The sequence below is a fragment of the Lasioglossum baleicum genome, chromosome 5, assembly GCF_051020765.1.
Source record: "Lasioglossum baleicum chromosome 5, iyLasBale1, whole genome shotgun sequence".
Taxonomy (NCBI): Eukaryota; Metazoa; Arthropoda; class Insecta; order Hymenoptera; family Halictidae; genus Lasioglossum; species Lasioglossum baleicum.
The window spans coordinates 9,313,692-9,325,978 of NC_134933.1; the positions used below are offsets into that span (position 1 = coordinate 9,313,692).

The 12,287-nt window shown below is 42.6% G+C and overlaps 2 protein-coding genes across 2 annotated transcripts in view; one reads left to right on the top strand and one right to left on the bottom strand.

The window, feature by feature from the left end:
• Ft (cadherin-related tumor suppressor fat) overlaps positions 1–12,287 on the top strand; it is a 150,494-nt gene that overhangs the window by 110,257 nt on the left and 27,950 nt on the right. The window contains exons 2-3 of the mRNA XM_076423424.1: positions 4,691–5,029; positions 9,901–10,137. Of these exons, the coding sequence (XP_076279539.1) occupies positions 4,691–5,029; positions 9,901–10,137 (576 nt within the window). The remainder of the gene's footprint in view (positions 1–4,690; positions 5,030–9,900; positions 10,138–12,287) is intronic.
• Positions 1–12,287, bottom strand: part of LOC143208786 (uncharacterized) — a 105,410-nt gene that overhangs the window by 92,602 nt on the left and 521 nt on the right. The gene's annotated exons all lie outside the window — the stretch shown is intronic.

Sequence of the window (12,287 nt, forward strand, 5' to 3'; positions counted from 1 at the left end):
CATTATTAATTAGAGCTGTGAACGTAGGTCGTAAGCATTGCCGATTGTAGCTACAAAAATCGTCCGTTGTCCAAGGGTTAATCGGGCTTCATACTACAGGATTTACGTATATACCAGAGAAAAAGTCTCACGAAAACAAATTCGAAAGGCTCGACAAAATATAATGTAATTTAACCGATGTCCTACGTCGAGGCATTAGTGATGAAAACTTCAAACGGCGTTGTTCACGACAACCGCAGAGTTTCGCCGAGCAGTCGAATCGATCGAAGGTTCTGAGAAATTCGTCGGATGCGTTTTCGTCGATGATTCCCGAGGACGGCGATCGCGAGATCGCGAGATCGTGATCCACCGAGAAGAGAGACAACGGCGAAAGTTCGATGACTGTTCCCGTTCAATGATCACCGTCTTCTATTCGCCGCGCCGTCTTTCCTAGCACTCATCAGCCGTCCGAATGCCCGCCGAGAGGCGGAGTGTTTTTCGAACTAATAGAATTCAAATTGCTCCAGATTAAACAGTAATTGGTAACTCGTTATCCAATTAGCTCGAGATTAGACGGACCTAGCTCGCGCATTCAGGGGATTCGATCGGATCCGAAAGCCCACTGTCAAAACGCAAGTCACGAGAAAATACGGAATTTTATTGTCTTTCGATTGTGCACTCCAGTTCAATTATGGTAGCACATTCGTATCAATCGTTCAACCATATCCATAGTTTCATTTCAATTGTCTTTCGCATAATGGTCCCAGCAGAACAGATTAGACTATATTGTTACTCGACGCAATTATTGTTTTAAAGTCGCAATCGGCACTGAAATATTGATCAAGAGGCCCTTAACCATTAATCTTCGTCTTAAAATGATTATTACGACTTGTGTTATTGCTAGACAGCGGATCTTTATGCAAAGTAACAAATTGCTCTACCTGACTTCCAACAAACTCGAGTGAAATGGAAATATATTTTCTTCGTTAGTGCGTTTAATAGGCTGAGAATGTAATTTTACTGTTTCAAATGGCGTCAGGGCCCGCTCTAGGGGCGGGCAACCCGGACATTTGTCCGGGGCGCCACATTTTGGCTGTAAGCGTGAAAAAAATATTGATGTGTTAAACACCCAATTAATAGAAAATTTCACATATCGATTTTTTCGTTCGCTAATATGTATCTTTATTTAAAAAATATGTATATATTCTTAAGAGGCGACAATTTGTCTTTTTGTCCGGGGCGACGTTACTGCTAGAGCGAACGCTGATGGCGTCTACTGATTTCTATCGCAAACGCATCAAATCCGCTGTTCAATTATTACTATTACATTTCACCGAACGATGCTAACAATCGCGAGCTCCCGTCCATTGCTCCGGGACGCGTCGTTGATGCGAAACGTCCTCATTCCTGGTGTGATCGAGTTTTTAATGAAAAACGATCGCGCCGCGTATGATTAATCGTATTTTCGGTTCGTTGGTACTCGAAGCTGGTCAGAGCGACGTTGTAGAATAATTAAAAAGTCAAATTCGTTCGGGCCCGTGACGTTCGCTGGTTTTCTCTCTCTCTCTCTCTCTCTCTCCCTCTCTCTTGGAAGAGAGCACGGGACCGGACTATTGTTTCGTCATTCGGCAGGACCCGTGGCACGCCTAGACGGTTCGAGGGAGCAGTAATCGATGGCACGCACTTTATCAATGACGGCCGAAGTCCGACTAATTACTAAGAAGATCGATGCGTTTCGCCAGTGATTGCATAAGACCCCGAAAATCATTCGTGTTACGTTGAAACCGAGTCCTCGGGTTTGCTCATCACCGCGCGTCGCGGATGCTCCGCCGTTTATTGCATAATTAATTAGCCCGGTGTATTCGTACTAGTCGCCGTACCGGCAATTAGTCGTTGTTCAATGGGGCAATTAGTCGTTTATGATAATATACAATATTTCATCGCTGCAAGGGAGAGCGTATGAAATGTTCGAATAAAATGAAAAAATTGTGGAAAATCAACGATTCGCATGACGCCAGCAACAATCAAACTAAAACTCTACAGCTATTTCGGGAACGCATCGGGCACGCTAAAAGCACATTTCTTTCGAGGGGATTAATGGAGACTTTGTCCGCGAGACCTGATATAAAATATACCTCTGATAAAGAGAGTGAAATCCCGTGTAACTTTTTCTGTTGGAAATCGCTCTGTAAAAACGCGAATTTGCATAAACGTCCGCAACCTGTTCGTCACCCTTCTCTTTTCGAATGTTCCCCGACGAGACCCCTGTCGCAACCGTTTCGAATCACTTCCAATTCCAGTAGATCGATTTTTACGTGATCTAGTCTACGATTTCATAAAGAATGTATGTCTTGAATACGGTTGGATTTAGTTCTTCGATCTAATATCCGGGGTTTTGATTTGCAAAAGGGTGAATTTGGAGTGCGAAATCTATGATAAATTTAGAAAATGAAAGCACACGTGTATTTATTGAAGCATATTGAGTAAGTCATTACTAGGCTGCAGATCTTTATGCATTTATCGATAAGTTAATTGGGCGAAATATAAAACAGTAATAGATTAGAAAAATTCAAGACTACTGTAATGTTGTTCTTCACGTAAAGAAGTCATTAAGAATGAAAGAATGAAATGAATGTTCCTTTTGTTCCTATTTTTATTTCGTATAAAGATCCGCAATCATTACAAAGAAATTTTCCTGGAAAAAGGTCGTTCAGTATCGACGCAAAACATCGACATAGTTCATCTTGCTTGTCGTCGTTCGCGCCATTTTCAGAAAGAATTGCGGTATTTCGTATCACCTATTCAAGAAATGCTGGATAACTGAAATTTCGAGGAATCCTTGCGAAGAAACTCGTACGGTTTCGCGAAGGAGAAGCAGGAAAAGGGAGACGGCCGCGCCGCCGTCAGCGCACGGAATTTGAAGTTTCTGTTTCTGGAACAGGAAGTGCCGCTTCTGAGAGGCGCAGGTTTCTTTTTTTTTTGTTCTTCGCGTGTGCGAGAAGGATGGCCGAACAGGGGACGTAAACGACGACAGAACGGTTTTCCGATAGCTCCGCCGCCGTGCCGTTCTCTCCTTCGACCGTTTCGATACACTGGCTCCTGGTGGTCACATAAACCTCGGCCGCTGACGTGACTGAGAATTTAATGAAATGAGACATCGCGCGAGTCGGTTCGAAAAACTGACTTTCTCACGATTCTTCGCATGCATACCGTGACTTCGGCGTAACAACGGCCCGTAGATTTATATTGATTGCGCATAATTATATCCTGACGACCGAGAAAACAAACGTGCAGGCCCCCTCGCCCCGCGATTTATCGCCGATTCGCGTCTATCCTTGCGAATTGAGACGTCTTTCAATCGACATCTACTGATTGGAACGTGCTACGCAGCCCTGCTTCTTTCCTCTGTACAGATCAACCCGTTTCTTCTTTGATCTTCGTTGTCTACTGTCCGATGACCCATCGTTATGTCGAGAATGTGACATTTTACCATTTTTCTTTTACCCCTCGTAAACGACGTCTGTACCTTATACTTTGCCCCAGGTATATTTCAAAATTGATTACAGAAGTGAGATCATTAGCGATACACCTCCATACGTTACTGTTCGACTTGTAGAATTCAGAGATAGCTGTTGGATTAAAAGCCAGACGAACATTGTAGATGCAGAAGTAAAGCTAGAAGAACGTTGTATATGCAGAAGTAAAGCTAGAAGAACATTGTAGATGCAGAAATAAAGCCAGAAGAACATTGTAGATGCAGAAGTAAAGCCAGAAGAACGTTGTATATGCAGAGGTAAAGCTAGAAGAACATTGTAGATGCAGAAATAAAGCCAGAAGAACATTGTAGATGCAGAAGTAAAGCCAGAAAAACGTTGTCGATGCAGAATTAAAGCCAGAAGAGCATTGTAGATGTAGAATTAAAGCCAAAAGAACAGTGTAGAATGCAATGAAACTAAACTTTGCTCAAGGTGTACAACATATTTGATTAGATCAGATCCTTATGGTGACTCACATTTTCTACGAACTCGTAGATATAACCTGACAAAGTAGAATCGTGGTATCAATTTCCACCAGACATGCAAATTGAAGATGAAGGTCCACTTCAAATAACTATTGAATTAAAGCCAGAAGAGTATTGTAGGATGCAATGATTTCAGTAAAAGTTGGTGAAAGTGTCTAACATATTTGATTAGATCAGATTCTTATGGTGATTTATATTTTGTACGAACTCGTAGATATAATCTGACAAAGTAGAATTGAGGTATCAATTTCCAGCAGATAGGTAAATTGGAAACGAATGTATTCTTAAGATAACTATTAAATTATTATTAGAATTAAAGTCAGAAGGACATTGTAGGATGCAAGGATTTCAGTAAAAATATTGCTAAAAGTGTCTAACATATTTGTACGAACTCGTAGACATAATTTGACAAAGTAAAATCGAGGTATCAATTTCCACCAGATACGCAAATTGGAGATGGAGGTCTACTTCAAATAACTGTTGAATTAAAGCCAGAAGAATATTGTAGGATGGTTTTAATAAAAATTGCTAAAAGGGTTTAACATATTCGATTAGCTCAGATCCTTACGGTGACTTATATTTCGTACGAACTCGTAGATATAATCTGACAAAGTAGAATGGAGGTATCAATTTCCAGCAGATAGGTAAATTGGTAAGGAAGGTGTACTAAAGTAACCGTTGAAATTGCAGGTTCGAATGACGGTCCTCGACAAGAATGACGTGGCGCCGACCTGGGGGACAGGCAACTGGAAATTCAACGTTTCCGAGGAGGCGTCCCCGAACACCGTTGTCACCGTCCTGAAAGCGTTCGACCCGGATACAATCGGCACGTTGACTTACACCCTGGTGCCGAATCATCGTCCTGGCAGCGATTCCACGGACGAAGCCGAGAGTCATTTCAAGCTTCACCCGACCACGGGACAACTGACTCTCGCGGAGGCGCTCGACAGAGAGACCAGAGAGAAATACGTCCTGCGAGTTCGAGCCGATGACGGATTGCAACACACCGACGTCACGTTGACCGTTCAGGTACGTTTTATCCGAGAAACGCTACCGAACCCGGCTCGTTTATAACTATCCTACGGAAAATGTCACGTAATAGGCTGCCACGGAACACGCGACGACAGTCGATAAATCATTCCACGTTTATTTATGCCGGGAACGTGAGATAGTATCGACGTGGTATTTTAAATTTCCATAAATAACGAAATTTTCAGATGTTCGATAGTTTTTCACTGTTTTTGTACGAGAAACGTACGTCACGGGCTGCTTGACTTAAACCCTTCGCACTACGATTTATTTTACGGTCACGGTGATTAAAATTTCTTTGACGTTTATCATTTTTTTAGGAGGAGGATGTTTATGTGTATTCTATTCCTGTGTATTCCCCCATAGCTATACATCGACAGCATCAAAATAGAATTTTATTTCGGTTTGAAGAACAGAGTGACAAGCTTGACTCGATGTACGTATACAGGCTGTTTCGTTTAGCTGGAAAGGAAACGTTTACGAAAGGAATTAATTTGTCTTTGAAATTTCCTTCCCCGCCATTCGAGTCCTGAAAAAAATGTACACCGTATGATTGTTCCCTTCATACCGAACAACTTTTGTAAACAAATATTTTTCGTAACTTCAGTGTGAAACACCCTGTATGTATAAAATACGACAAGTCAACAAACCGTCTGATTGCGCATTCTCTCCGCGAGATGAATCGGAAAGGTTTGCGCGGGACTGTGTCTCGCGTGCACCGTCGAAGCTTATATTTCCCGAGTGCTCATCGCGGAATGATCATCCCGCAATTATATCGGACGCTCCTGTTATCCCGCCCGTTACGATCCGCGGTCCCGTTATTCAGCCACTATTGATTACCGTCGAATCAATTAACAATTATGACGAATCGACGTCGGGAAAGTTGCAGCGGCGCGATGCTGGAGCATTGTTCGCACGCTAACGACGACGGCCATCCTCGTGACGTGGAAGACGATGGCAAAACACCGTACCGACCATTAATTTCTCTACGAACCACCGCCACCTCTACCGTTTTCATTCGATCCATCGAAACGGCGAATAACGCGTTCCCGCGATCATAAAACATTGCAATCTCTCCGGATCACCGCGCGCCGGTAGCTAAATCGCACGGGTTTCCAAGCGCGCGCGTTCCGCCTTCTAATTCATTATAAACGAATTACCGACGAAGCAAGATGGCCCGATGAAAAAGAAAGAAGAATTGCCGAGGATGGCCCACAGCACGGCGATTTAACGAAGGTGGATCCACGCGCGCTCGATCCATGATAGGCTCGGCGCGGCGGCGGCGGTGGTAGGGCTCCCGAGAGCACATCGGGAGCAAGATCCATCGGAGACAATCGCAAAAATTATCCTTATGACGTGTAATGGCTGGAATTCTTTTAAGGTTGTTCGGTGCCCGCCGTCCGTTATTCTATCCGGGTCTCTTAAAGGCAAAAGGAATGCCAGTCCCGATCATAGCTCGGCTCTTTGGGGCACCATGAAAGAGGCCCGCTGCCGACAGTTGCGGAATCTGCCCCTTCTGGCCCCTTGCATCCCCCTCCCCCTTCCTCGCAGCTCTCTCGACCTTAGAACAGTTTCTCTCCTCCGACCTTCTCCTTCTTCTTACCCGGCGAGTCTTTTGCGCAGAGTCCCTCCCCTTTTCTCTCTCCCTTCGCCCTCGTCCTTCTCGCTCCTCCGGTTTTCGTCCTTGTTCACCCTTCCTCTTCATCAATTCGAGGGACAGAGAGACTCTTCGCGTCATCTTCTTCTTCTTCTTCGTCGTCGTCGTCGTCGTGATCCTCGTCTTCGGGGCCCGGTGATCGCGGTCTTCTACTCTCCTCTCGTCATCCACCGCGTCTCGGGGCAACCGTCACTTTTTGCAAACGTCTCTGAACCCTCCTTAATCAAACCGTGCCCACCTCCGCTTTATTCTTTTATACCGGCACCGCGTGTGTCGATCCCTCTCGACGCTCTGCGCGCTCTCTGCTCCTCTCCGGGGAAACCTATTCACCGGACGTATATGTATATGTATACACGGCACCGCGAGCCGACTTCCGACCAGGGGCCTCCTCCAAAGGGGACCAGAAGGGCCCACAGGGCCCGGGGACCTAAGCGACGGACGCGTTCAGGCACGCACCAACCTTCCACCATAGACCCGCTGCCGTTTATGGCCGAGCAGAGTGGCCTGCCACTTACGGGAACGAGCTGACCGTGATACGATCCGCTCCCTCTCGCGGACTCATCCATCCACCCGAAAAATCCGATCGCCCGGAGAATACGCGCTATCCGCTGGAATTTTAAGGGGTCACATCAAGGAATCCACAACTTTGTTGCCCATCCCCCTTCGAAGCCCCTCTTCAAATTCCAACTGATCCTCGAACTGCTGTACTTCGTGCTGGTTAGATCGCTGATACACTTGTATGATATCTGCATGCCTTCCGGAAACGTATCCGAAAGTCTTGTTGCATAAATATTTGGGAAAATAAGAAATAAGAAAATCGTCTTTTCGGTTCGCTTCGGCTAGGTACACCCCCATCAATAATTTAGGGGTCGCGATGCTTACAAGGGAAAGACTCCAAGTGTCCGACTTCAATTTTGATAATCTTTTGTGAGACGATGGTATATGGGTCCCTAAGGATGTCTACAAAATATTAGGTGTAATTACTCAATAGTTTCAAAGATATAAACAATTGAACTTTCACGCAACCTGCTTACACGGCTAACTGAACTTCGAAAAGGTATGAAAGTTTAATTGTTTATATCTTTAAAACTATTGAGTAACTACACCTAATATTTTGTAGACATCATTAGGGATCCATATACAATCGTCTCACGAAAAATTGTCAAAATCGAAGTCGGATACTTGCGGTCCTTCGCTTGTTAGCATCTGTGCGAAAGACATGTTTGTCATTTTTAGTTGTGACGAATAGAAAGATGTTCCTACTATTTCTTTCTATTGAAATTTTCTATAAAAGTAATTTTTTTCAATTTTTTACCTTCGAAAAAGCTTAATATATTATTCATATTAATAAGAAGACTAGAACTAAGAGAACGTACGCAGGTGTTTAGCATCTTTGCAAAAGACATTCTCGCCATTTTCAGTTGTGACGAATAAAAAGATGTTCCTACTATCTCTTTCTGTATTATTAATATTTTTGAAGTAGAATAGAACTAAGAGAACGCACCCAGGTGTTTAGCATCTCTGCAAAAGACATTTTCGTCATTTCCAGTTGTAACGAATAAAAAGACGTCCCTGAAAAAGATGTTCGTGCTAACTTATTCCGCAACGATAATTCCTCCTTTTGCTAAAAGCGGTTCGAACAACGGCGCGCATTATTTACGACCAACAAACAAATTTCTCTTTGCGTAAACGTGGTTCGAACGAGCGGTAGACGTTCAACGTTAAAATTTCATTTTCATAAAATCGTCCAGTTCTCCCTCGTTTAGCTGGTATAATTGTTGACATAATGACTTTACGCAGTCGCCTCGCCGAGGTGAATTCCCAGCATTCTGCTCCGCGGCATTGGCGCGGGTCATTGTTCTTTACAATTTCTTTCTGTGTGTTCATACCTGACGAAATGGTAGACAGGGACTGGTGGTCAGAGACGTTCAAAGAGGTTTTGCTGTCTCGAGAGATACGCAATTCCGATGACTGGACTCGCGGAGAGGAAGAAAGAAAGAGAGAGAGAGCGAGAGAGAGAGAGAGAGAGAGAGAGAGAGAGAGAGAGAGTGGTCACCCGTTAGCGTCCGAGAATATTTCGCGGGGATGATTGAAATGTGTTTACTCGGGAGCGACGTCGAGTACAATTGAAAGGGAACAGGAGCGGCAGACTCGGTTCCCCAATTGTTTATCTTTGCCCGTTACCTTTCTCCTCTTCCCTCCTGATCGGGCGTACCCTCCTCGAGGAGGATGAATTATACCGTCGAGAATCTCGATGCTCATCAACTCTCCAAGTCGGCCATGTTGCCACTTGCCACTGCTCAAAGGGATCGGTCTTTTTTTAATTAACGCGTGCCGAAGGAAAATTCTATTCCTGTTACGTACCAACCTCTGTTGCGTTCACATTTCACACCGGAATCCATGTTTCATTATTAATCCGTTTGCATAAAAAATAATGTCCTTATCGTCAATTTCTTTCATTATAGTTAATAGCAGATTAATTCTTTTTGTACAGGAAACTAGCAAGCATATTCAAATCATTCATCAATTTCTTTTTCATTATATTTAACTCCTTCTCCTACAATATTGTGTCTGACTCGTGTGATGAAGATTCTGAACAGAATCTAATAAATGTATGATGCTACTAATTTCCTTTAAACCGAAATAAAATTCTATTTTGGTTTTGTTAATGTACAGCTATCGGAGAATGTACAAGCATACATTAGATATAAGTTTTCTCCTTTTTTAGGAAATTATACGAACTACAAAACAGTTCTAATCACTGAATCCGTAAAATAAATCGATATCAAGGGGTTAATATCAGATTAATTCTTTTTGTACAGGAAAATAGCAAGCCGTCTGAACAATCCATGTACTCGGGGTGTTCATATATTAATATTTCTTCATCATTTTTTATAAGCCGAGGTTGGACGTCCTCATATACTCACGAGCATCCTCTATTTCTGATTACGACAGAAGAATTGTAAATGAAAATCCCTCTATAAAATTTGCTGATCTTCGCTGGACTTGGTTTTCATTTTCTTAGAACGATTAAGATTTTTGAAGAATTATGTGCATTGAGAACGCGGACTACCCAGGATGTGGTAACTTGTTGACGGGATTAGAAATAGCCTTGTCAGAATGGGTGCGGTCGAAACGAGGAAGATTAGTGAGAACTGGGTGAGGATTAGTGTTGCTGCGGTTTAATAGGAAAGAAACCCGATCTGTTTTACAGGTGACGGACACGAATGACAACGCGCCGACGTTCCAGAGCACCGCGTACTCGTTCGACGTTCCGGAGAACATACCGAGGGGTAGCAGGATCGGTCAGGTGGTAGCAACGGACGCGGACGCCGACGGTCCCAACAGCCAATTGAGCTACACGCTGATATCCGATTGGGCGAACGACGTTTTCTCCCTGAACCCGAGCACCGGCGTGTTCACGTTGACGGCCAGCCTCGATTACGAGCAGGTACGTTGACAATTGATGACGGTACACCCCGGGACAACCTTATTTTAAAACTGTAACGGGTGTACGCTCCGCATTCTTACGGAATTTTTCTCTAGACAGCGGATTTTATGCATTTGTCACAAAAATGGATGGACAACATTTGAAACAACAGAAGCATTAAATCGATTTAAGAACGTCCATATCGTCGGCCTCGTATGAATATTGCCTAAGTCCAAAAAAAGTAAATTTTACAGGCGAAAGAAACGATTTAAAGCGAAGCTATTTTGCTTTACACGGAGATTTTTTCAATCTATGTTTATATTTAGACACTAATTAAAGTAGTTAGAAATCATCCTAAAATTTTTTTAAGATTGATATACGTTATTTTCAATTTTTTGTAAAAATGTAACGGTGGAATTCGCTATAAACGAACTAACAGCTTTCTTGTAAATATCTAAAAATAAAACTAAAAGAGACCGCCTATTACATGTTGCTATCGGAAATAGTTGTTCAGAATGGTCAAAATTTATAACTAGACTGCGGATGTTTGTGCAAAATAAAAATTTTCTTGGTCACTTACAAGATACAGGAACCATACAAAAATTTCTTCCTATCTTTAACAATTGTAATAAATTGAAAATAACATATGGATGTCCTTAAATCGTTTCAATGTTTTTCTGCTTTAAATTTCATGCATCCATTGTTGTCATAAATGCATCAAATCCACAGGAAGTGACGTTTAAGAAAAATCGTTTTCTTCCGTTTTGTATGAGACCGAAGAGAGAGTATCGTTAATTTTTGCTTAGTTGCCTCTATGGAAGGCAGGCTTGATTTCTGCGAAATATTTTTTCTTGCACGATTACCGATGGTTAGCATGAACTGCCTAAATAAGCTGCTGGAAATAATTAGCTGGCCGGCAACCATGGGCGATAATGGCAACTAAATGAACCGTAACACAGGAGTTGAATCAATTATAATGGGTTTCGCAGGAGTCGAGCGTTCTTCCCTCGAAACCTCGGAGGATTTTCGTGCTGCGTTCGACGAAAGATGGAATCACGATGTTGTGTACATCACCAGTTAAAAGTTTCCGATCCCTGAGTGCACACCGATACCCAATTAAACGTTAATTGCATGTCCAGAACTATTATTTGTCACAACTTCTTTATTTATTATCTTTTTTAAATAATACTTAGCACAATAGAGAAAATTGGAAAAAATGAAAAATGGAGGGCTCCTGAAAAAATCGTTTTTCCCAATTTTCTATATTATATAATAGTTTTAATATTCGAGCACAATGCAGCACAAACTCAGCACAACTGTTGAAATTATTTCATTCAACAAGTGGGGGGGCTAACTTCTAAAAGGCACGATTCGATTTATTTTTCTTTCAGTTATTTTTCACATGAATATAATAGTTGGAATGTTGAAAATGATACGTGAGAAATGGTCAGAGGACACAATATTGAAAATCTGCAGGGAAATCGAAACTTTTGACCGGTACTGTATGTATATACGATAAAACGCGTAGCTGCCCGGAGGCAAGAAATCTCTAACCACGGAACACGCCTCTGCGTTCAGGTCCGAGCGTACCTATTATATTAGCTCTCGACTAGAAGGCAACGCTAGAATTTAGGGTTTAGCGTTAACAGAGTCCGACAGATCGATCGACGGACGCATTTAATGGCAGCTCGCGCCGTCTACGCGTATTCGCATCCGTAGCCAAGGGGGTGAGGGGAACGGGCCAGACACGCTAAGAAATAATTGCCTTGGAAACGCTGCTCCTGCTCACTGCATACTCAGAAGTGATACTAAACGTTGCTTCAGCATGATCGTACGAATTGGGAAAAATTCCAAATTGTGTCATGCTTCGTATCGTTCTAAACTAAATCGTCTGCGTTCATTATACGATACAGTAGTGCATGGACATTTATTTCTTTTCTAAATTCTTTAAATATCTTTCTCATAAATGTACAATTATCGAGGTTGAACAAATCATTTCATAATGGCCCAATCCTTTCCGAATAAAACAAAAGAAATGTAGCTCAATCGGACAAACAGTTCGAAGGCCTGTACTTTGTAACTTAAATTTATAAATACCCCCTAATTTCGCATGGACTACGATATATATTTTATTTAGAACAAAATCGCGTCGATGGTGACGTGAAAAAGTG